At 44.0% G+C, this 25,713-nt stretch overlaps 1 protein-coding gene across 2 annotated transcripts in view; it reads right to left on the minus strand.

Moving 5' to 3' along the window:
• Positions 1 to 25,713, minus strand: part of LOC145348313 (phospholipid phosphatase-related protein type 5-like) — a 128,887-nt gene that overhangs the window by 13,337 nt on the left and 89,837 nt on the right. For both annotated transcript variants that reach the window (XM_080196511.1, XM_080196512.1), the window contains exon 5: positions 9,639 to 9,773. In XM_080196511.1, the coding sequence (XP_080052637.1) occupies positions 9,639 to 9,773 (135 nt within the window). The remainder of the gene's footprint in view (positions 1 to 9,638; positions 9,774 to 25,713) is intronic.

Consider the following 25,713-nt stretch of genomic DNA (forward strand, 5'->3'; position numbering starts at 1 on the left):
CCAGGCCATTTCAGGGAGTAGTTAAGAGTCAAGCACGTTTCTGTGGGTCTGGAGAAACATTTAGGTCAGACCAGATAAGGATGGCAGATTTCCTTCCCTAAAGGACATTAGTGAACTGGATGGGTTTTAACAACAATCGATGATAGTTCCATGGTCACCATAATTGAGATGAACTTTCAATTCCAGATTATTTTATTAATTGAATTTAAATTCCACAAGTTACCGTGCTGGAATTTGAACCCACGTCCTCAGGACATTAGCCTGGGCCTTGGGCTCGCTAATCCAGTGACATTATCACTACACCAACACCTCCCCCGTTAATTATTAGAAGAAGCAATGATGACATGAGCAAAAACATTCACAAAGCAAATAGTTAAGATTTAGAATGCACTGAGAAAGTTTCTTGAACTTGGATAATTTCTCTCCAATATTCCAATACCATTGTTAATTGACAGAACCACCCCTTCACTTTTTCCTAAGTTCCTATACCTTTCAATATTTAGCTCCCAATCTATGTCATCCTGTAGCCATGATTCTGATAGTACAAACAGAATAAGTACTACCAGTTTATCTAGTTTATTTCAAATGCTACGTGTGTTTAGATACAAGGCCTTTAGTTTTGTCATTTTATTATTTTTGTAGCATCTAGCCTTCTCTGCTAATTTGCTCTTTGTATTTCCTGTCCCTTCCTGTTATGGCTTGTTTATCATTTCCTATATTAGTATCTTTCTCTCTTCCTTTGTCTCCAATCCTTAGTTTAACATGTCTTCCCAAATTTAATCCCTTGCCACACTATCCAGTTTCAAACCTTCTTACATTGCTTTAATAGATGAAATCTGGCCCTGGAGGTTGCCAGAAGTATGAGATGAGCTTTTGCCCTTGATGGGACCTCTAGAATTTAAGCAAATAGGACAAGAAATTTTGGGGGGGTGGGGGGTGCAGAGATGACAAACTACACGTCAGTTTTTGAGGGGGTTGGTGGTTCAGCCTTAAAAATCAGAATCCTGGCACCGACCCACCCACTTCCACTTTTAGAGTTTGGGTGGTGAGTATGTGACAAATGCATGCCAGGCAACCGGGTGGGCATTTTCTACAATGCTCTTTGTTATTCAACTTTTCAAATTTCACTGTTGAACTTTGGAAAAGCAAGTTAAGGACTGTCAAATCCAGTGCCTTTACTGGATCGAGCATAGGGCCGCTTGTGATATCTCCTCTTTCCAATGGTCTTAACCCAGTGTCCTCTGATCTCTCTGCAGGCCTCTTTTCCCACCGGCATGACCTTCCATTACATCCCTTGACATCAGATTCTTTCCCCCCCAATTCCCTTCACTGAGGCCTGTACAGCTCCCATTCCTATAAAAGACTCTCCCACTGGAATCCAGAGATCAACATTGCCGTGTAGTAGGATCTGCAGCTCTACCCATGCCAGGTGTGGGAGCCCTATGCTGAAATTTCCCTCTTCCCCCTTCCTCACAACCGCTGTGATCTGACTATCCATCCCACCCCTCCACCCACCATCACAATACCCCTGGCTCACTCCGATCATTGAAATAAACTCCCGAGCACAGAAGTTCTTGGTCTTGTAGCCTTCAATGGCTTTCTTGTCACCTGACCCAAAACCAAACTTGTCAATTAAACTGGCTTCTCAGTGGGGAGCACAGTCAGTGATATCACAGTTAAAACACCCAGCATGTGCAGGAATCCCAATTTCTAGCCTCCTGCAGCTTACTGCCCTCCTCACTACCCACCCACGCAATATCCAACAATTACAGCCTGAGAAACGAATCTCCACACTTGTTAACATTCTGTATTCGAAGGGTTGTTTGGCAGTAATTATCATTCTGACACCATTGGAAAAGGGTGCATTTAGACTGAAATGGACAAGTTGCAACATTTCATAGTGAGTTTAGTTCATGCCAAGCACAGAAACTTCATGCCATTCAGTGCAATTGCATGTTGAAAAAGAAAGTGCTTTTACTAGGCTGGAGAAATGCCTCTCAGACAAGAACTTCCAGGTTTACAAATTTAATGATGCACCAAGAATCATGCAATCCCTATAGTGCAGAAGGAGGTCAGTGGGCCCATCGAGTCTGCGCCAACTCAGAGGGTGGAATTTTCCTGTCCTGCCTGCCACAGCGAACGGGACACAGACCATGCAAAGATCCATTGACCTCAGGCAAGATTTTCTCGACTTGGGGCGAGTACGGCCAGAAAATCTCACTCAGAATCTGACCCAGGCCCACATGCCCACCTGCCTGGTCCTGCAAACCCCCAATCCATCTTACCAACTCAAGTTGGGATGCTAAGGCACGTCTGCCCGAAGTTCATATGATCCCATCCGAGGCCAATAGAAAATGCCGTTATCCGAGCATCGCCTAGTAAAATTCTGACCTAAGTGGCAATTTAGCATGGCAAGTTCACCTAACCTGCACATCTTTAGATGGTGGGAGGAAACTGCAGTACCCGGCGGAAATCCACGCAGATGGGGTTTCTGGATAAAGTGCAAACTCCACACGGTCACCCAAGGCCGAAATTGGACCTGGGACCCTGGCACTGTGAAGCAGCACTGATAACCACTGTGCCTACCCTCACTTAAACCATTGTGCAATTTACTCATATATATATATAAAATTGAGTGTGGTTAACCTTGTAATTTTGACAGGAAATTCTGGATCAAATTTTGTAGGAGGAAGTGACTTCCTTATTTGAGTTTAGGTACTTTTTCATAGAATCCTATATTCATGGAATCCTCACAGTGTAGAAGGAGGCCATTTGGCCCATCAAGTCTGCACCGACCACAGTCCCACTCAGACCCTATTCCCATAACTCCACATATTTATCCTGTTAATCTCCTGACACTAGGGTCAATGTAACATGGCCAATCAACTCGCACATCTTTGGAGTGCGGTAAAACCGGAACTCCTAAGAGGGAACCCACGCAGATACATAGTCACCCAAGGCCAGAATTGAACCATGGTCCCTGGCGCTGTGAGGCAGCAATGCTAACAACTGTGCCACCGTGCCGCCCCTGCCTAAACCTGCAAAATTCAATAATACCGTACAGCTAAAAGAAGAGTCTGTCATTAGTCAAAATAAAAAAACTTTAAAGGGTTCTTACTGCTGATAGGAGATAGGAGAAGGTGAATATTTGATGTGTTTCTATGGCATCATGCTGTGTATTATTTTAATTGAGGGCAGTAACTCATACAATACGAAAAGGGAACAGATGCCCAGGAGCCTGTGTTAACGTAGCAGTGGAGCTTTCATAACTCTAATAGCCCACAGCATATTTATGTCAACTGTCTTTTTGCCTTGAGAAAAGGCAAGTGATGTGGATATGATTTTCCACATGCACTTACCATCTTTTTGAGTCTTTAATTTTTCAGTAATTTCCATCAGAGCGCTTAGCTCTTGAACTCTGCTGACTCCTGTGTCAAATGTCTTCGTTTTTCATCAACCCATTCATGCTTGTTACAAGGTTCATTGATATTTGTAAAAACAAACGGACACAAAAATCCTGAAACCTCAAACAAAAAAAAAAGGCGCTCCATTCACCCTCTGTGTTTCCAATCAGTCAAAGTCAGAAGGTCTGTTCCCTTCTCCTCGGCTCATCTCTCTGTGGCACAGCAGTTGGATATTTCTGCATGAGTGGTAGATGCAAAATGACAGTTTCTCTTACGAGCGCTCGGTACCAGAGGCAGTTAGCACAACCATTTCATTCACACGGCAGCACAGCCCTCCCATTGGCAAAGCCAAAGAGGTACTCAATGGGAGCCTCAATTGCTGTGACTAGCCCCTGTGAAGCAATATCCAAAGTTAACCTAGGAACGTGTTTGCATTCAAGCATCAGCTGTCTCCTCAAAAGGAGAGTCCAGAAGGTGTAGCTACCTCACTCTGTCAGCACTCCAGTGATGGAGCGAGAGACCGCAGAGCGCTGTTAGTTATTGCATGAATTGCTTCTTCCAGTGCACCTGTTTATTGTGCTAATCCTTCAGCTGTTATGATCATCAGTTTGATTCCATTTTACGCGCTGCTTACTTGAGGTTACACTTTTCAAAATTATTTTAGGAAAATCCTTTTTAAAATCATTATCTCCACTCATTGAAAATCAGACATCTTTCACCTTTGTTGTCACATACAAGAAACCTATTAAACTCAACACTTCTCTACCTCTGCACCATGATTTAAGGAATGAAATTCTGCCTTGGCAATGCTGTAATTCCCATCCTCTTTCCCATCTTGCTACCACCTGGAAGAATCCCTGGGTGTCTTTAAAGGTGGAGGTTAAGGAAAGTCAAGGGGCAAACAATTGGAAGAGAAAATATCAAAATGAATATATCTGCCTTCCTTTTAGAGCTGGGGCAGTGTTCAGAAGTGGCACGGTGGCACAGTGGTTAGCACTGCTGCCTCATAGTGCCATGGACCTGGGTTCAATTCCCAACTTGGGTCACTGTCTGTATGGAGCCTGCAATTTCTTCCCGTGTCTGCTTGGGTTTCCTCCAGGTGTTCAGGTTTCCACCCACAGTCTGAAAGACATGGTATATTGTCCATGCTAAATTCTCCCTCACTGTACCCGAACAGTCGCTGGAGTGTGGCGAATAGGGGATTTTCACAGTAACTTCATTGCAGTGTCAACATAAGCCTACTTGTAACACTAATAAAAAAACCTTAAGCTTAAACAATCGTCACTTTGGAAGTGGTCGCCTCCTAAACTGGAAGAAAAACAGTGACATTAATGACCGTTAGGGCCCAATTTTACCATTGCATTGCGTTTCTGGCACGAAAATTTGGTAAAGCTGGGCGTGAGGTGAATAGCACGATCCGCGCCCACGTCCGCACCAGTTCCCCCTTTACCAAGGCCCAAAAATGGACGCTATCGGGACAGTGCCCGGAACGGATGCAACGGGCTGGACGCTCAAACTTATCTGCATTTCCCCCTTCACCATCACGTTTGGCCACCCAGATTCGGTGCGAAACAGACATACTCGGCAAAAGTCTGTTTTGGCCACTCCAGCCTCTGAAGAGGTAGGTTCAGGGCTTCCAGTGGCTCTGTAACTCAGATTGATGGTGGATGGGGGTGAGGGGGCGCTGGGAGGGAAGGAGGGTGCGGGGTGGGGGAGGCAGGTCAGATCACTCTCCGTGAGGGGGGGGGGGGGAGGAGGAGGGAGGCAGGCCAGATGGATCTCTGGTGGGCAGGGGGTGGAGGGTGCAGGGATAGGGAGGGTCTGCTGCCACTCTGCACGCAATCAGTCGGGGTGAAAGGGGAATCCGCTGCCACTCTGCGGGCGATTGATGAGGGGGGAAGTGGGGCAGGTGGTTGCGATTGGTCGGGGCAGCGGGAGGGTGGCTGGATAAGGGGAACAGTTATGTTGTGGGGGGGGTTGGGGCAATGTCGGTGAGGGCCATCGCTCCCGCTTTTTGCAGCCCGGGAGTGATGTGGTAGGGGGGGGGAACGTCTTTCAAAATTTTTTTACTGTGCATGTACAGCTGAAGGCTCCAATTGGAGCAGCAGCATTTCAGGCATGTTAAACCCCGCCCACAGGCTTGTGCAGTGCGATTCAGAATTGCTGCTTTTATTTCAGGCTGAGTGGTATGGCTGGAGAATGGGTTTACAAGCTGGATCTGAAATGCGCCCAGGTCCAGCACTTAGAATGAAAATGGTAAAATCAGGCCCTTAGTGTGCAATTTTTCGAGCATCAGGCCTTTTCTGCTCTTAGTGCCGTCTGCTGAAAATATTAGACATAGTGTGGACCCAAGCTTCCACGCTGATGCAGTTTCTGTTTGACTATGAGCCCTTGAGCCTCTACGAACACCTGAGGCAAGTTGTCCACCTCCGGGTAATGGAAAGACTAAATGCGTTTCCCAGTTTGAACCAGCTGGAATTATTTACTGAGTGAACAGGAACCTTTTTGAACTTATCCTTCCCACGCCCAAGGGTGGCACAGGAAATTTACTTTTTCCAGATTATACACAGGAAAGCCTCAACAAACCTTCCCAATATTTGTCTCCATGCTTTTGGATAAACAGTTAGACGATGCAATTTACTAAATAGGAACAAGAGCAACTGAGGAAGACATACAGGCTAATATAAGAACATGTTAAGTTACCTCCCTGTCAGTAGGCTATAATCTTTTATGATACGCTGTCACACTTGATTGCATGGCGCATGAAAAAGCACAAAGGGACCTTTTGTGTCATTGCTGCTTTGTCTATTTTCTGCTCACATAGAATAACTTTTTGCGGTACATTTATCTTGTGACTATCAGAGATCCCATAGCTCTGAGTTTGATGGCAGTGCTGTAAGATAGACTGACCAGAAGAAGAGGAGAAAGCAGTTCACTTGGTTAGCACTTTGCCTTCTGGTCTTAACATCCACCACTGGTGTACCATCTGCAGGATGCACTGCAGCAACTTGCAAATGCTTCTTCGGCAGCACTTCCCAAACTGTGACATCCAGCATCTTGAAGGACAAGGGAAGCCGGTGCATAGTGTTACCATCGCCTTCCTGTCCTGGCTTCATCATTCCTCCATTGGTGTGGGATCACAGTCCTGGAACTCCACACCTAACACTGTGGAAATATCTTGACCATACGGACTGCAACGATTCAAGAAATCTCACCACTGCTTTCTCGATATCGGCTAGGGATGGGGAATAAATGCTGGTCTTGAGAAGCCAGTAACTTCAATAAATATTTTTTAAAAGATCAGTTCTGAATTATTCCTACCTGAATCCTGCCATCTGATAATATGTTTGGCTTCTTTACCACATTTGCCAACTGTACATGCAGAGGAATAGCTGACAGAAATTACATAGAATGTCACATGCTTCCTTTCAAAATTACTTACTTACCACAAAATTCTCTGAGGGCTTCCATCTGCGGTCATTTTCTTAATGATTACACATAATTTTGAAAGTGGCATGTCTTACAAATACTAAGTCCTAGCCAAACTATGGATGCCCAGAACTGCTGTCAGGCATATTAAAAAATGCAAGCACTGAAATATGCTGCAGTCTACAAGCTAGAAATTTGCTTTGGTGGAGAGGAGATTAGATATTGAAAATTTAAATTGAAATTCCCAAAAGATTCCCAAACAAAAGTTATTCCAAAGCATTTCAGGAAAATGTATTGTTTACTCGTAAATGTTATATTTTGCCCAGTCTTCATATTAATCGCTTTAATATATCATAAACTTTATTTCAAATAGTGAGTCTAACTTAGTGGAGAAACCAAAATCGTAGAATCATAAAATCCCTCCACTACAGAAGGGGGCCATTCAGCCCATCAAGCCTGCATCGATCATAATGCCGCCAAAGGCTTATCCCCTTAATTGCACATATTTACCTTACTATTCCCCCTGACACAATGGGGCAACTTACCATGGCCAATCAACCTAACCTTCAAATCTTTGGACTATGGGAGGAAACCAGAACACCCGAAGGAAAGCCATGCAGGCACAGGGAGAACATGCAAATTCCATACAGTCACCCGAAGCCGGAATTGAACACAGGTCCTTGGTGCTGTGAGGCAGCAGTTCTAACTACTGTACAACTGTGCCAGCTGAAAATGAAGACTAAAGAAAAATAGCTTCAAAAATAAGTGAGTGATTCCCAAACTCCCTTTATCTGGAATTCCCTGCCCAGGACTAATGTGGGACAACCATCACAGAAAGATCAAGGAAAAGGGAGACCACCATCTTCACAAGGCAACTAGGGTGGACCAATAAATGGGACTTCTCCAACACAGCTCAGATCCCAAGTCCAAATAAAAAATATGAATTGATATGTTTGTGATTGAATTCTGACAATTTGTACTCTCTTGAATTCATTCATTTATTATGTAAGCATGATTCTAAACCGCTTCAAGCATCAACAATGTAAATTTCAACTTAAATTGATGTTTGTTTTATGGTTATTTCAGTACACCTTCATAATGGAATTCTCAGTGTTTACTTAGGACTGCAGGCCAGCAGCACAACGGATGACAATAGCATTGATAAAGTAACAGAAATGGACTGCAGAGGAATATATTTTACCAGATGATTTACAAGCCCTATCAAGAGATTAGTCTGTATCAGATCCAAAAGACCCATTCCTCATTGCTCCAGCTTGTGCATGAACTGGGTGGTTCATATGCAGAACATTCCTGAAGGGAGCAACTTGAGGCTTACATGAAATTGGTCCTTGGGCCCAGTCTGAATATTTCAGATATGTTGCCTGTTGTGCCTCCAGAGGTATCTCATCCATGTCAAGGGATTCAAACTTTGGATCACTTACCTTGTCGCCAGCAGGTTTCAGATAAGCATTGGGGGACAAAAGGCAACCAATTGCTGGCAGCGGTTCTCAGGAGTACTGTGGAGCCTGGAGCACGTGTTTTCTAAGCAATCTACCCAACACTTTTCTACAATTAAGCCTCAACTTCTAGGATCCCTTTGGTCTCATTCAAGGCTTTATGAAGTTCCATTATCTTAATTATTAACCATGATCCCTGTAGGTATAGTGCTAATGGAAAGTGAACCAAGGCCAATAACCTGGATTGATTGGGTGGATTTTTATGAGAAGGATTCAACTAGCGTAAAAATGGGAGAGTTACAGATCCGTTCTTCTGGGTGAGTTTTCATGCCTAATCTTGGGCATGAAAACTCACCCATGCAAAATGGTGTAGACTGTTTCTAGCTACTGCAGGCATTGGGCTGGGCTTAATTTGCCAACCAGTCTGCAAGGGGAGCTGTTGCGCATGTGCAGACTTCTGTGTCTGCACATGTGCAATAGCAATTGCAGAGGGAGCTATTTTGCACGTGCACACCATTCATTCTTCACACGCACAATAGCAGCAGCAGAAGTCTGACAGACAGAGAGAGAGAACTGTCAGGCCTCTGCTGCTGCAGGCACCCTGAACAAACACCCCCTCCCACAATTGTGGGAGCCCATGGCTCATCGTGAGCCCCACACTGCCCGAAATGCAGCCCCCACCACCCCTACCACTGCCCAGACTGATCGCACCCTTCTTGCAATAATCGTGATGCAGAGTGGGCCCCTTACTCTGTCGATCCAACCAGCTGCAGACTGTGCAGCAGGCCCCCTCCGTCCCCAATTGGCCACCACTTCAGGTCCTGCACCAGCCACCTCCACCTCCCCCCCCGCCCCAATAGGCCCCAACTCCATAAGCTCCATCCCCATAGGCCTCACATCTATAAGCCTTGCCCCATAGCCTCCAATTTCTGGTGAGAAGTTGAACCTGCTAGAAATCCGACTCTCGTAAAATCGTGATAGCCACAAAATTAGGCGTGATCCTGATTTCTTGGCTCTCAAGTGACTTTACTGGTTCTCTCCGCCCATTGATGGGTGAGCCAGTAAAATTCCACACATTATGTCCATGTTGTTTTATGAATGAAGTTGAACTTCGTTGTTTGCCAGAATGCCTACTCAACGCTGAGATGCGTTTCCATCTCAGGAAACCTGTTGACAGGAGCTCCTATTGAGTATTGCTGAAAGAATTGAGGTGGTGGTCTCACAGAGATTCATCTATAATAACATGACTCCCCAAGTCTAATGTGTCAATCTGATGCCATCCTGGAAAAGGTAACACATTTTAAATGCATGTCTTAATTTATTTAGGAAGAGAATATTGGTAACATACCTGTACAGCACTTAATTTTCCTAACGGACTTTCCACGTGTGGTAGAGAGATCAAAGGGATGTCAGTCACGTTGTCAGGCTGTAGTTTTTCATTTGCTGTATGTCTTCCCTTAAAGTTATGTACCACACATGCAACCTTTTCATATGCAAAATAAGAGAAAAGAAATGTAACAGTACAAATTGTACCACCTGGGTTAAGAGGTCAAGTCTAACAGAAAATGTTCTTACAGATATATAAATTGGCTTAAATTAAAGAAGACACCACTATATTTTGTTTATGTGTCAACTATGAAAAAATTATTGGCCTGAATGTTGCAGTAGAAATGGGAATGAAACTGTCACCATTTGCTATCATGACTCCGCTGAAGTTCAGTAAAAAGTCTGACAACACCAGGTTTTAGTCCAACCTATTTATTTGATAATATACTCGCAAGCTTTCGGGTTAGCCCCTTCGTTAATTGACAAAGGGGCTAACCCGAAAGCTTGCGAGTATGTTATCAAATAAATAGGTTGGACTAAAACCTGGTGTTGTCAGGCTTTTTACTGTGTTTACGCCAGTCCAACGCCGGCATACCCACATCATGTCCGCTGAAGTTGCCAGCAAGCTCTGGAGTCTACACATGCGCAGCCAAACATGGAAATACAAATATTGTTGTCAATAATTCTATGCTTCTCCTTGAGGTGCCCTGTTGAAGTGCCTTCCAAATGCAATCGATTAGAAATCTCTGAAATGACAAGAACTTCCCCCTTTAAGTTGTAATAGTTCTAGTGGATCCTCCCTACCTCCTCCATACCCAAACAATATGCCTTGTTAATGAGCTGTAACTGGATTTTTAATTAAGCATTAGGTCATAATCACTGCTGAACAACCACTCAAGCCCTGGAAAATAACTTTTCTATTTGTGCAAAATAAATTTTTCCCATTGTGTTAAAAATTCTGCATTTTTAATAAATACTTTTTAAAACATTTGTTGTGATATTTCAGCTCCTATTGTGTATATCCCATCCACTTATTTCACTCTCTGTGGAAAAATATTTTAAAAATGAATGATAATCGGTGCATTGACTTCCTGGTTTGCTGTCTGTGAGAATACTTCAATGTGTTCAGCTGCTTACCCTGCCTGATGGCATCAGTGTTGCTGGATGCCTGGACATCTCCTTGACTTGGCACCAGATTCAAATCAACATTGGAAAAGCCAGAACTTCTGTTAAATCTTTATGAGCAGCTTTTTTCAAAGACAGTGATAAGCATTGTCACTGCACTGCTGATTATTACATCTGGGCCATTTCATTTCTTTTACTGCTGAGATCAATTTCTATCCTTTTAGACTGGGGCACACATATTGATGACTTTCTGCTCTTTGTTTCCAGGCTCTAGCTGTGTAATTGATAGGAACTCAGGTATGAAGATATATATATATACAAATATATAAACCACAATAGGATGGGGAATGCTAATAATAATGGAGATTGATGGTTAGGTATTGGAAGGGTTTATGTAGTTGGATAGTTGTAGGCTGAACAATGGGAGAGGAACTGTTAGAAGGAATGTAGGAATGTGAGGATAGAAATTGATCCTCCTTTTACCAGTTTTTGAGGCCGAACACGAGGCCGAAACAGATTTATTTGTGCAAAGCTAAGTTCTGAGGCTCAAGAACAACTGAAATACATCTATCACCATTTTAGACATATGTAGTATTTAAGCATTCTGTGCAGCTGCCTTGCACTGGTCTTAGGTTCTTTGTGTATGCTAATGGAATATTGCCTATTTGAGACTTCTTAGCCTTTGTACTCAGTGCTGGGTGTAGCAAGCATTGGGGCTACTTTATACAGTTTTGTTAGGATTCCAGCAGCCCATGAATCACTAGTCACCGAAACCTATAATTATTTTAAAAGTTAAATCCTGTGGAACTGGGAGCAAAAGGAGTGTTCCTTCCAATGCCACAGAGTTCCCAGGGACCGTGTGAGCCGATGCATGCACACCTCCCCATTCTTCTTCAATACAAGAATAAGGAAGCCTGGATAATCAGAGAATCCCTACAGTGCAGAATGGGTCATTTGGCACATTGAGCCTGCACTGCCAATAATCCCACCCAGATCCCATCCATATAACCCCACATATTTACCCTTCTAATCCCCCTGACACTAAGGGGCAATTTATCATGGCTAACCAACCTATTCTGCCCATGTTTGGACTGTGGGGGGGAAACGGAGCACCCAGAGGAAACCTATGCAGACCCGGGGAGAATGTGCAAACTCCACACAGATAGTCACCCAAGGCCGGAAATGAACTCGGGTTCCTGGCACTGGACTAAACACCGTGCCATTGTACCATCTTAGGAAAATCCGTACGGAAAGTCCACTTTTCCCATCAACTAAATCCATTGATAATTAACTGTATTGGAAACATAAATCGAGATGACCACAATTTGCTTTTCACATAAAATCTACATTTAGAACAGTAATAATTGTTACACTGTGTAAGTATTTAATGACTGAATTTCCACGGCATTTTGAAAATACGCTTTGAAGCGCTTTTAACACTGAGAAAAATAATATTCAACGATTATCATTTCACTCTCGATTAATTTCAGTTTCATTTAAAGGGATCAGTATTGCTTTTAATTTTAATTGAGGGGATGGAACCATGATAAATTCTATCATTACAGCACTTGCTGAGTAAAATACAAAATTGAAAGTATGCTAGATTAAAATTTCTGTTGCCGAGATGCCTAAAAGTCCATAAGGAAAGTCCACTTATCCCATCACCGAGGGCGACTCTGCATTGAGATGATTTAACTCATTCATTTACCTTTCTAGAAATTAATGGCCAAATTTATGCTTACACTATAGTTGTTTTCATACATTTGGGCACAATTTATTCGATTTTAGGAATACTGATCTTTATTTTTTACTACTGAGCAACTACTGGAGTTTGCACATTCTCTCCGTGTCTGCGTGTGTTTCCTCTGGGTGCTCTGGTTTCCTCCCACATTCCAAAGATATACTGGTTAGGTTGATTGGCCATGCTAAATTGACTTAGTGTCAGGGGGATTAGCAGGGTAAATATGTGGGGTTACGGGAATAGGGCCTGGGTGGGATTGTGGTCAGTACAGACTCGATGGGCTGAATGGCCTCCTTCTGCACTGTAGGGATTCTATGATTCTATGATAATTTGGCTATTTACTACAAAACAGAATATGCTAGCAATATTCAGTAGGTCTGGAAGCATATGTACGTATTTCCATATTTTCTGCTTCTATGTCTGATTTCCATCATCCAAAGTAATTTGCACTTGTGTTCGTTCATTTAATAACTGACTTGTGTAGTCCAAGAATTCGGTGTTGAGTTTTGCATTCAACCTGAAGTTCCAAATTCAAATGTATCCACTGCAAAAATACAAAATGACCACCTTCACGTCGATATTTCTAGTTCTTGTTTGACCTCCTAAAATCATAGAAATTATGACATAGAAGTTAACTGCTTACAACTGTGCCAATGAAAAGTCTCAACCTAAGCTATTTCATCTAATTCTCTTACTGGGAGGGATTTTACGGTTTCACTTGACCCGAAATTGTAAAATCCCGCCCAAAATCAATGGACCTTCCCATTGTCCACCCCTCGCTCATGATGGGCGGGGCGGTAGAATTCTGGTGACCACGTAGCCTCTTAGGGTTTTCCTTTCTTAAATGTTTTCCAATGGGTGGGATTTTCCAACTGCACACACCCCCAAGACTGGAAATTCCCCCCATTCCCCCATCCCCAAGGTCAACAGACCTTTGCATGGTCTGGCAAATATTCTGTCCTGCCCACCATGATTCCCATAGTGGGCGGGATGGGAAAATTCTGCCCAATTAATTAAGACATTTGCCTGTCAATAGTCCCTGCTTTATTTGTGCTCATGATCCTCTGTGTAAAAGAAGTTCTCCTAACTTGCCCTTCTGTTGATGTGGGGTTAAGTCTTGAACCCCTCGCTACTGATTCATCAATCAGTGAAACCACCGCCCAAAGTTTTTTGGTCCATCTGGATGGTGGAATTTTTCAGTCCTGCCAATGGTGACTCCTGTGTCATATTCACTGGGTACGGTGGAACCAGAGTTTGCAGTGGGATGCAAAACCATGTGGACATTGGCAGAATTCAAAGATCTCAGTGCTGGTAAATGGTGGGTTGTCTCTGCCTCCACAAAACACACTGTGGGTGGGGGGACTGGAAAATCCACCCATTCTTACACAGTTTGAAGTCTTAAACCTCTTTTATAATTAGATCTTCCCTTCCCTTTAATTGAATTAGATAAACCCAAATATTAATCATTTTATGGCTATGCTCAACTTAAAAGGCCCTTCTATCTGTCTTATTATTTTTTTTAAAACGCCTTATGCATCTTAATTACATCACTACTTAAGGGAATACAGCTGGGTCAACTCAAATTGTCCTCATAATCTATCCACCTAATCTCCAGTAGCATTCTTACGTAATCACATCGTACTCTCTCCAAGGGAAACATATCTTTCTTGGGGGTGTTGTTTCTAGAACAATATGATCCAACCCTGTAGAAAAACAAAGCTCTTATATAGCCATTTGGTTATGTATTTAGGAATTACATCAAAGGCAGATTACATATTACATCCTTTTGAAACTGTTATTCACTGCAGTAAATAGCTGTGTCAACGGAATTGAGTAAGCCAGAAGCTTTTGGAACTCAGCCAAGCATTAACAATGGTCACAGATATTAAGAAATTGGCTTTCAGCTCCAGATCCTCTGAAAATGAAAATGAAAGAACAATAGGTATTACAGTTCCAATTCAAAGCTGATTGCCGATCAGTCAACAGGATTGAGCAGGTGTATTTTTTAACTAGGGTAAGCTTTTCTCTAAACAAAATATATCTGTTATGCAAATTTCAGTTCAAAACATTGCAGCAGAATTTTCCAGAACATTTTTCCACAGTTTTGTATGCATAATTGCACTTACCCGACTGGGAAAAGAACTGTAATGCTTGTCAAAACTTACACAATGGCAGTCAATGTAATGTTCAACTTACATTTGCAGGACAGAGTCCCATGATGAATCCCCGCATTAAAAACAGATCTACATTACAACACAGAATTTATTGTGACAGTTAAAACTGTCAAAATATTTAAAACTTACCTGTCAGAAACTCTTTGGCAGGATTCCCCTAGTGGTCACAAACTATCCAAGGAGATAGCCTTATTTTGGGCTTCCAAAGCCCTTGTCAGCATCAGAAAATAGTGTGGAGAAGGAAATTCAAATTTCCTATGGCCCTCACAATGGTGACCATGATCTCAGAAGAGGCGCAAGTGTGTGGTTTACACTCAGGGCCTTCCTGACCCACAAAAAAGACTATGTGAAAATGGCATGGGTTTGGGAAGTGATAGGAACAATGGGGGCGATTCTCCCCAAAGTGCTGAATTGGTGGGAAAACTGTTCTAGATCATGATTGATTTTTCAGTGAAGCTTCACGCTTGAATCTCCGAACTCTGTCCACCGCAGAGGTCACGATTGTGAATCTCATTAAAAACCCGGGGGGGGCGGGGCCTATTCGCACCAGAGTCTCACAGCTCCGGAACTCTGTGCATGCGCAGTGGTCCTGATCTGTCAATCTCCCCATTAGCTCAATGGCTGGCCAATCCGGGGCCCTCACAGCGTTGCCCCTCCAGCCTTCTCTCCCACAACCTGAACACGGCCTCCACAACAATTCTCGGGCCAACCCTGACCTCTGCCCTACACCAGAGCGCCCCAATGTCCAGTCCACAACTAGCAACGGTGATCCCCCAATCCCCTCACCCTGGCAACCCCCTCCCACTGACCACCCCCCCCCCCCCCCCCCCCCCCACCGGGTCAGCCCCCTCCACCCAGGATCAGCCTCCTATCCCCCCGGGAGCCAGGCCTCCCCCCGCAGACTACCACCTGCCTCCCAATTGGCCCCGATTGCAGGCCTCCCTCCAGCTCAGACTGATCGCCATGCAGAGTGGCAGTGGGACCCCTCACCCGCACTGATTGCCCCTACGCCTTGCCCAAAATAGGACCTGCCCCTGAGCACTGCCCGACACCGCATGGGCAGTGCCAAGGTGCCCCCTGAGCACGAGCACTTTGCCCCTTGGGCAGAGCTGGGAACGCAGGCTGGCACTGCCAGGGTGCCCATGCTCAGAGGGCACTACTTCCCGCCGCCCGATCCCCTGGGAGCCTCCGATTGCCCCCCCCCCCCCCCGGCCTTCATTCCGGCTGGGTCTCCTGCTAGTTCCCTGACTTTAAACCTCATTGGAATGAAGTGCTTCTGAAAGGGTGGGAGATTCAATCGGGCATAGCAAATTCCCAATAATCACATGCAAAACAAATTGAAGAAAGATTCAAATGACTTACTTGTCTTCCTGCCGGTTTCCAGCGTGGTTTGGACTCCAACTGTTCTCCAGCTCTGGGAGATGCACATGTGTTCCTGGAACATGTGCAAATCCCAGAAAAAGGCCAATGACACTATTCTCCCCACGGGACCCGCCAGAAAAGTTGTGGGTCGTGATGGGAGAATCGGGCCCAATATTTCTCTAGCTGAAAATAATTAAGTTCAGCATTTTTTTAACCTGATTCCTATCTCCATTGGGAGATGAAAATTTGGTCCCTTAATGCTTATTTCAGAAACCGTTCTCCAAATTTGGCTCCCCTGAACAAAGACAGCGTCAAGGCTGTTTCAACAATAACATGTCCCTTTGTAAGGCTAAATATTGGGATGTTCACTGATGACCGCATTATGTTCACCTCCATATGCAACTCCTCAGATAATGAGGCTGTCTGTGCCTGCAGACAATGATATCAATGCTTTGGCTGATCAGTGCAAATTAATAGTCACACCACAGAGGAACCATCTCCAACAAAAGATTAGCTAACTCCCTCCTCATGATATTCAATCTCGCTGCCATTACCAAATCACCCACTTGTAACAGTGTCCTAGATTGACATCATTGACATGGAGAGGGTGCAGAGGAGATTCATAGGTTGATTCCAGTCTTGACAGAGTTGGCTTGTGAGGCGAGACTGAGTAGACTGGGACTATACTCACTGGAATTCAAAAGAACAAGGGGAAATGTTATAGAAACATATATGATTATTAAGGGATTAGATAAGATAGAAGCAGGAAAGTTATTTCGACTGGTGGGTGAAACTAGAATTAGGGGGCACGGCCTCAGAATAAGGGGGAGCAGATTTAGGACTGAGTTGAGGAAGAACTTTTTCACTCAAAGGGTTGTGAATCTGTGGAATTCCCAGTCCAGTGAAGCTGTTGAGGCTACCTCATTGAATGTTGTTAAGGCAAGGATAGATAAATATTTGAACAGTAAACGAATTAAGGGTTATGGTGAGCGGGTGGGTAAGTGGAGCTGAGTCCACGAGAAGATCAGCCAAGATCTTATTGAATGACAGAATGGGCTCGATGGGCCAGATGGACTAGTCCTGCTCCTAGTTCTTATGTTCTGATGTTCTTATGATTGGCATCCAACAGCCAAAACCATGTTCCTTTGTGCCAGACATGACTCCAATGGCAATATAATTGGACAGTTTTTAAGCTGATTCCCATTGCTTTCAATTTTACCACACCTTTGTACCGCACTTGGTAAAAGCTGAGGGCCGCCTCCGTCAATGCGCTTGTGGAATTTAGCTCCTGTAACTACATTTGCATCAATGCTGTGTAAAGTCTGGAGCTGAATGGCATTCAAATCATGGCATCACATTATAAGCAAGAACTGCTTGAAGGAACTGTTGATGCCTCTTTTTATCACTTTGTTGTTTGGGTGATAGGGTGCTAATTGGCTGGGTTGTATGTATCCTGTTTTTGTGAAGGGACATATTTGGGCAATTCTCCATTTGGCTGGGTAGACACCACTATTATTATTATACAAGAAAACTTGACTAGAGACATGGCTGTTCCTGCAGCACAGGTCGTCAACCAAGATGTTACCAAGACCTGTAACAATTGCTTTGTCCATCACATGCTACTGCACGGTGAAAATGAAATTGGCTGAAGACTGGCATCTGTGAGGGGGGAGACTTCAGGGGGAGGTTAAGAAGGAACTTCTGTTTGTCACTTCTTCATGAGCATCTCTCAAAAAATGATCTCAACTATCTTGAAGGTTTAGTGCAGCAGGAGCATGGAAAAAAATATTATCTTCAAGCTCCCCTCTAAATCACACATACTTTGCAAGGGATCGGAATTTGGGTTGGGAGCTGAGGAAATTGGCACATATATTTCCAAAATTTGGCTGGAGCAAATGATTAAATGTTGGAGAAGCAATCTAATGTCAAACAGGCAGTAGCGTGGTCAAGGAAAGGATGGAGAATAAGGCTGAGTATCATTAGCATATATGCAGAAGCTGACCAAGTCAACATATACTATGAATGAAGCAGGTTGGCTAGTGAGGAATTCTTGAAGGAGGAAGAAAATAGAAGTCATTGATAAATACTCCTTGGCTATGAATTGATAGATTAGAAAGAAACCAAATAGGGACCACTGAACCAGACTGTGGGGGAAATAATCTCTCCCTCAAAGAAATGAAGGAAATTGTCATTGACTTCAGGAAGCTTAAAGGGGAACATGCCCCTGTCTACATCAATGGGGACGAAGTAGAAAGAGTCAAAATCTTCAAGTTTTCAGGTATCAAGATCACCAACAAACTGTCCTGGTCCCCCCATGCTGACACTAGAGTTAAGAAAGTCCACCACCGCCTTTACTTTCTCAGAAGATTAAGGAAATTTCGCATGTCAGCTATAACTTTCACCAACTTTTACAGATGTGCCCTAGAAAGCATCCTTTCTGATTGTATCACAGCTTGGTATGGCTCCTTCTCTGTCCAAGACCACAAAAAACTACAAAAGGTTGTGAATGTAGTCCAATCCATCATGTAAACCAGCCTCCCATCCATTGACTCTCTCTACACTTCCCACTGCCTTGGCAAAGCAGCCAGCATAATTAAGGACCCTATGCACCCCAGACATTCTTTCTTCCAATTTCTTCCATCAGGAAAAAGATACAAAAGTCTGAGGTCACATACCAACTCAAGAACAGCTTCTTCCCTGCTGCCGTCAGATTTTTGAATGAACCTATCTTACATGAAGTTGATCTTTGTCTACACCCTAGCTATGACTGTAACACTACATTCTGCACGCTGTCATTTTCTTCTCTATAAACAGTATGCTTTGTCTGTATAGCGCACAAGAAACAATACTTTTCACTGTATGCTAATACATGTGACAATAATAAATCAAATCAAATCAAAAAGTGTTGGAGAAGGATGATGTAGCCAACCATACTGAACATTACAGAGATTGAAGGCAAGGGGAAATAATGCCTCAGGTCACAACTACAGGCTTCAGTTAGGATTATTTTCAACCTGTTAGAAGTGTTGGAATCCTGAATCAAAGAATTCCAGCATGGATCTGTGAGCCAACACTTCCAAGGACCTTGGAGTAGAAAATTTGAGATGGGATGGTAGTTCACAGCTTAGAAAGGTTTACAACTGAGTTTGTTGAGGAGCAGCAGTTTGGTTGCGGGTAATGTCTGAGAGGATTTGCATGGGTAAGAGATTTTGGTGATGAGTTGAGCTGGAGAGTGTTGAAAATGCCTTTAAGGGACATGGTATCATTATATCAACACCACAGCAAGGAATGAGATGGAGAGGTGTACACTCTATTCATCACCTCATTTATACAGTTGAGAATGGAAACTCATTCTATTAACAATGACCTCTTCAAGCCCACCCCCAAACTCTCTATAGCATAGTTCATTGGATCTCTGATGCGTGATATGTGTTTCCACAGTTTGAGAAATGTTATCTTAAATAAACAGCTTGGCTTGAATTATTTAAACTTCAGTCCAAAAATAAACCTTCCATAAATAACCTTCTAACCATGTTTAAATATGTCTGATTTATATATTTAATTGTGTAGAATACAATAACAGCATGCGTTGGTATACTTAAAATGTTTTTACTTGTTTAGTCTCATGGAATTTAAAAGATACTCACAGTATAACTATATCTACACATAGGGCCCAATTTAACCATTGCATTGCACCTGTTTTTGGGCGCAAAAGCTTGGTAAAGTCGGGTGTGAGGCGAATAGCATGATCTACGCCTGCGCCAGTGCCAATTCCCCCTTTACCCAGGCCCAAAAATGAACGCGATCTGGACCACGCCCGAAATGGGTGCGACGTCAATTTAAGTGTACTTGCATGCATTTAAATTGACTTAATAAGGTGGACACCCAATCTTACCTACATTTCCCCCTTTACCATCGCATTCACCTGTGCAGATTCGGCGCGAGAAAGACATGCTTGGCAAAGGGCTGTTTTGGGCACACCAGCTTCTGAAGAGATAAGTTCAGAGCTTCCAGCGGCTCCCTAACTCACATCGGTGGTGCGGGGAGGGAGAGAAGGAGATGGGTCAGATCATTCTCTGGTTGGGGGGTTTGGAGGAGGAGGAAGGCCAGATGCATCTGTGGTAGGGCGGGGCTGGGGAGGAGGGGGGTGTGGCGGGTCAGATTGTTCTCTGGTGTGGGGAGAAGAGGAGGGAGGCCAGATGTATCTCTGGTGGTGGGGAGAAGAGGAGGGAGGCCAGATGTATCTCTGGTGGTGGGGGTGAGGAGGAGGGAGGCCAGATGTATCTCTGGTGGTGGGGAGAAGAGGAGGGAGGCCAGATGTATCTCTGGTGGTGGGGAGAAGAGGAGGGAGGCCAGATGTATCTCTGGTGGTGGGGGTGAGGAGGAGGGAGGCCAGATGTATCTCTGGTGGTGGGGGTGAGGAGGAGGGAGGCCCGATCGTTCCCTGGTAGTGGGTGGGGGGCAGGGACAGGGGTATCCGCTGCCATTCTGCAGGCGATGGGTGGGGGAGAAGGGAATCAGGGGTGGATAAGGGGACAATTATGTTGTGAGGGTGGGGCAATGTCTATGGGAGGCCATTGCTCCCACTTTTTGCAGCCCGGGCGCAATGTGGCTGGGGAGTGTTTTTCAAATTTTTTTTTGTTGCACATACATAGTTGAAGGCTCTGATTGGAGCAGCAGCGTTTCGGGCACGATAAGCCCCACCCACAGCACGATTGAGATTTGCAATTTGTTTTCAGGCTGAGTGCGTATGGGGACGCCTGAGAACAGCTTTACAAGTCACATCTGAATCACGTCCAGACTCAGCACTTTGAATCAAAATGGTAAAATCAGGCCCATAGATTCCTTTTTGTAATAAGTACGTCATTTGGTGATTTATATCAGAGCCTCAGGGGAGGTGAGTGATTGCCCTCCAAACCATATACTATCCTGGGTTAGAAATATGTCATCATTCATTCTATGTCACTGGATAAATATCTCTCCTCCCTAACAGCATTGTGGATAACCCTACACCACATGGACTACAGCAGTTCAAGAAGGCATCTCACCACTACCTTTATAAGGGCAATTAGGGGTTACCACTGGCCAGAAACTGAATTGGACTAGCCATACAACAACTGTGGCTGCAAGAGCAGGCCACAGGCTAGGAATCCTGTGATAAGTAATTCACCTCCTAGCTCCCCAAATCCTTTCTACAATCTACACAGCATAAATCAAGAGTGTGACGGAATACTCTCCACTTGTCTAGGTGAGTACAGCTCAACAACACCCAAGGAGCTTGACACGATCCAGGGTAAAGCAGCATACTTGATTGGCACCCCATCCACAAACATTTATTCCCTGCACCATTGACGAACAGTGGCAGCCATGTATACCATTTACAAGATGCACCGCAAGAACGCACCTTCCAATGACCACTACCATCTCTAAGGACAAGGGTAGCAGATACATGGGAACATTACCATCTGCAGGTTCCCCTCCAAGCTATATCATCCTGACTTGGAAATATATCACTGTTCCTTCTTTGCTGTTAGGTCAAAATCCCTCCCTAATAGCACTGTGGATGTACCTACACCGCATGGACTGCAGCAGTTCAAGAAGGTAGCTCATCACCACCTTTATAAGGGCAATCAGGGACGGGCAATAAATGCTGGCTGAACCAATGAAGCCCATGTCCCTTGAATAATTAAAAAAGCTCAACTCCAAGAACATAGAATTCCATTTTTTCCTTCACTGCAAAGCAATAGGGCCAAAGATTTGTGATGCTGGGGCACAAGAACAATGCATTGTGGGCAGGTGGCAGAATCGAGGTAGAATCCATGTGCCTTCAGGGTGTCAGTTGGTACATTAAAGTGCCCCAAATAGTCAGGCATTTCACCTTGCCAAGCAAATGAACGTAACATTTCACAGAGTACATTTCTCAATAATTTGAGCCATAGTATGTGTTGCCAGGGACACCTTGTGGCTCCCGCATACAAATGCACAAAGGGTGCTGTGGGATGGGAGAGGTGCAGGTCCTTTAAATGTAAATGAGAATGAGAATGGCTGAGAAATCTCTCGCCGTTGATGTTGCTTTGCTAAGAGTATGGCATCACACTTCCAACTGAGTATCCTAGGAAGAGTGGGAGGAGTTTGAAGAACTTCCTGGCTTATTTTCCCTAAAGAATTGATCATCAAGTACTAGCTGCAAACCAGGTCCTTGCTAAAGTGGAAGCATTCTCCAGCTTCCTGCCACTAGGAGCGGCATGGTGGCGCAGTGCTTTGCACTGCTGCCTCATAGCACCAGGGATCTGGGTTCAATTCCCAATTTGGATATCTGTCTGTGTGAAGTCTGCACGTTCTCCCCGTGTATGTGTGGGTTTCCTCTGAGTGTTTTCTCCCACAATCTGATGGTTAGATGCATTGGCTGTGCTAAATTCTCCCTCAGTGTACCCGAACAGGTGCCGGAGTGTGGCGACTAGGGGATTTTCACAGTAACTTCATTGCAGTGGCAAGGTAAGCCTACTTGTGACAATAATAAATAAACTTTTAATCGCAGGTGCATCTGGTGTTTGGGTGCACTTACACTGTAGCGACTAATAGCAGTGAATCTGCACCTCCTACACATGAGGTGGGAACCCTCGTGGTGCTATAAATGGTGTGAGGCTCTGCCTAAATTATTGAAATGTCTCTGACCTCTGAACACTAGGGGGGTGGAACTTCTGCTTTGCCATATTTATAGCAGCAAAATGGGATCGAGGGAAATTTGAGGACGGTTTGCAACCCAAACAAAACTGCTAGTATTTAGTTTTGTTTGCTCACTTTTATTCCTTAGATTTTTAAAAAGTATGTCCTGTATGACAATAACATCAATGTGCTATTTTCCAAAATGCTGCCATCGGACCTGATTCATTCTTCCAGGCATTCATTTACATTTAAACAAAAAAAAAATCAAAATGGTACCCAAGAAACAGGAATAACGTTAGCAAATATAAGTAATACTGTGAATGACAGAACCGTTAGGAACATTCACATGCAGAGGGAAATGGGCATGCAGGTCCATAGTTCCCTAAAATTGGCAACACAGTTGGCCAAGGTAATTAAGAAGGCATATGGCATGCTTGCCTTCATCGGCTGGAGCACTGAGTACAAGAGTTGGCATGTTTCAACGATAAAAACCTTGGTTAGGCTGCATTTAGAGTATTGCATGCAGTTCTAGTCACCACACTGCCAGAAGGACGTGGAAGTTTGGGAGAGAGTGCAAAGAAGTTTTACCTGGATGTTGCCTGGTCTCAAGGGTGTTGATTATGAGGAGAGGTTGAGTAAACTAGGATTATTTTCACTGGAAAGACGAAGGTTGAGGGGAGAGTTGATAGAGGTCTACAAAATTATGAGGCATAGACAGAGGCTTTTTCCTAGTGTGGAAGTATCAATTACAAGGGGGCACAAGGTTCAAGGTGAGGGGAGGAGAGTTTAAGGGAGGTGTGTGGGGGAGGTTTTTCACCCAGAAAGTAGTGGGTACCTGGAACATGCTGCCAGAGGAGCTGATGCAAGCAGGCACATTAGCAACATTTAAGGGGCATCTGGATGGGTACATGAATAGGGAGGGAATAGAGAGATACGGTCTGAGTAAGGGCAGAACGCATTTTTTAGATCGGGCATCATGATCGGCATGGGCTTGGAGGGCTGAAGGGCCAGTTTCAGTTCTGCACTTTTCTTTGTTCTTTGTTTTTAATAACCATATTTAACTGTTGTGTTGAAAGATGGGATTATGCCTCTTCATATGATACAGTTCTATTTATATCAAAGGAGATTTTAGCATAAAGCTGATCGCTAGTGGAGAGTAGTCAATTTTGCTTCATTCTTCGAAATATATTGAGAATGAATTAGGCTCATCCTTGACCTCTACAAATCTCTTGTGTATGGAAGTTCAATTACTCAGGGAAAAGAGCAACTAAGTACAGTTTGAGCACTCTACCAGAAAAAAAAGTAGCAGCAATGTACACAAGCTGTCATTTTGTGATGAATGACAACTCTTTTTTAGGGAAACAGGTATTCTCCCATGACCACTACACAGAGAGCACACCTCAAATCTGGTAACTTCGGGAACAATTCCATGCCCGACTGCAGAACTTGCTGGTTTTGTGGAAAAATAATTGGAACCTCTTCAATGAGCGAATATGGGACATAGGAAAACCAAATGATATGATTGCAAAGCAAAGTGGTTGACTCTCAACAGCCCCCGGGCAACTAGGGATGGGCAATAAATGCTGTAGGAAGTCTCACAACACAAGGTTAAAGTCCAACGGTTGGACTTTAACTTGGTGTTGTGAGATTTCTTACTGTGTTTACCCCATTCCAACCTTGGCATCTCCACACAATAAATGCTGGCCAGCCCGCGATCCCCATGTCCCATCAATGAATTTAAAAATGCATTTTAGGTTAACAGCCATGTCATTGCTGATATGAATTCGCTTCTCACACATTGCATTTGATAACTCTTTCATGCCATCCTCACTTCCCTAACAGTGGAGTCAAGGTTTGCTAAGCCACTCAGATCGTGAGGAAGGTAAGCGTCCAAGTTTTGGACATGGCTGGTTTTCTGGTAGCCGGATTTGAGATATTCTGCTGTCTGGGGAAAGAGGGAGATCTAAATTCTTAGTCATTTTTAATATATTCAACACTGAAATCCATAAAGTAAGAAGTTAAATCCATACAAATATATTCCCAGCAGTGAAAGCTGCCAGCTGTTGATGCAAGGTCCTTGGAAGAATGATGGCGGAACAATCTCCCAGCACTAAAGCAAGTCAGTAATATTCATTATCAGGACGATCTATCACATAAATATACTACCATCATTGATTATGCTAGAGGGCCTGATTATTTATTTTTATGCTTTTCCAGGATGTGGGCAAGGCCACATTTATTGACTGTTCCTCTTTGCCCTGAGAAGGTGCTATTGAACATTCCTCTTGAACCATTGTGGTTTTATAGGTCCAAGTAAGAAGTCTCACAACATCAGGTTAAAGTCCAACAGGTTAATTTGGAATCACAAGCTTTCGGAGCGCTGCTCCTTCCTCACCTGTTGTGACTCCAAGTAAACCTGCTGGACTTTAGCCTATGTTATAAGACTTGTTATCTATGCACACCCCAGTCCAATGGGGTGTGCACAGAAAGGATAGCAGAACTAGAGGGCACAGCCTTAAGATAAGGGGGGGTGCAGTTTAGATCAGAGTTGAGGAGGAACTTCTTCACTCAAAGGGTGGTGAATCTCTGGAATTCTCTGCCCGTTGAAGTGGTGGAGGCTACCTCGCTAAATATATTTAAGTCACAGGTAGATAGGTTTTTGATAGACAGGGGAATTAAGGGTTTCGGGGAGAAAGCAGGAAAGTGGAACTGATCCACTTCAGATCAGCCATGATCTTATTGAATGGTGAGGCAGGCTCGAAGGGCTAGATGGCCTACTCCTGCTCCTATTTCTTATGTTCTTATGTTCAATGCCAGCATCTCCACATCATCGGTGTTATAGGTGCCCCCATGATAGTGTTGTTAGTTCGGGAATTCCAGGATTTTGACTCAGTAATAATAAGGAGGATTTGTCACTTGGAGATAATGTTATTCCTACAATGTTACTAATCTAGTCCTTCTTAATGGTGCGGCCACAGGAAAAGGAGATGCTTTGGACAAAACCTTGAGTGCAGTGTATCCTCCAGATT

The sequence above is a fragment of the Carcharhinus amblyrhynchos genome, chromosome 9 (assembly GCF_965287045.1).
Source record: "Carcharhinus amblyrhynchos chromosome 9, sCarAmb.v2.hapA, whole genome shotgun sequence".
Lineage (NCBI taxonomy): Eukaryota > Metazoa > Chordata > Chondrichthyes > Carcharhiniformes > Carcharhinidae > Carcharhinus > Carcharhinus amblyrhynchos.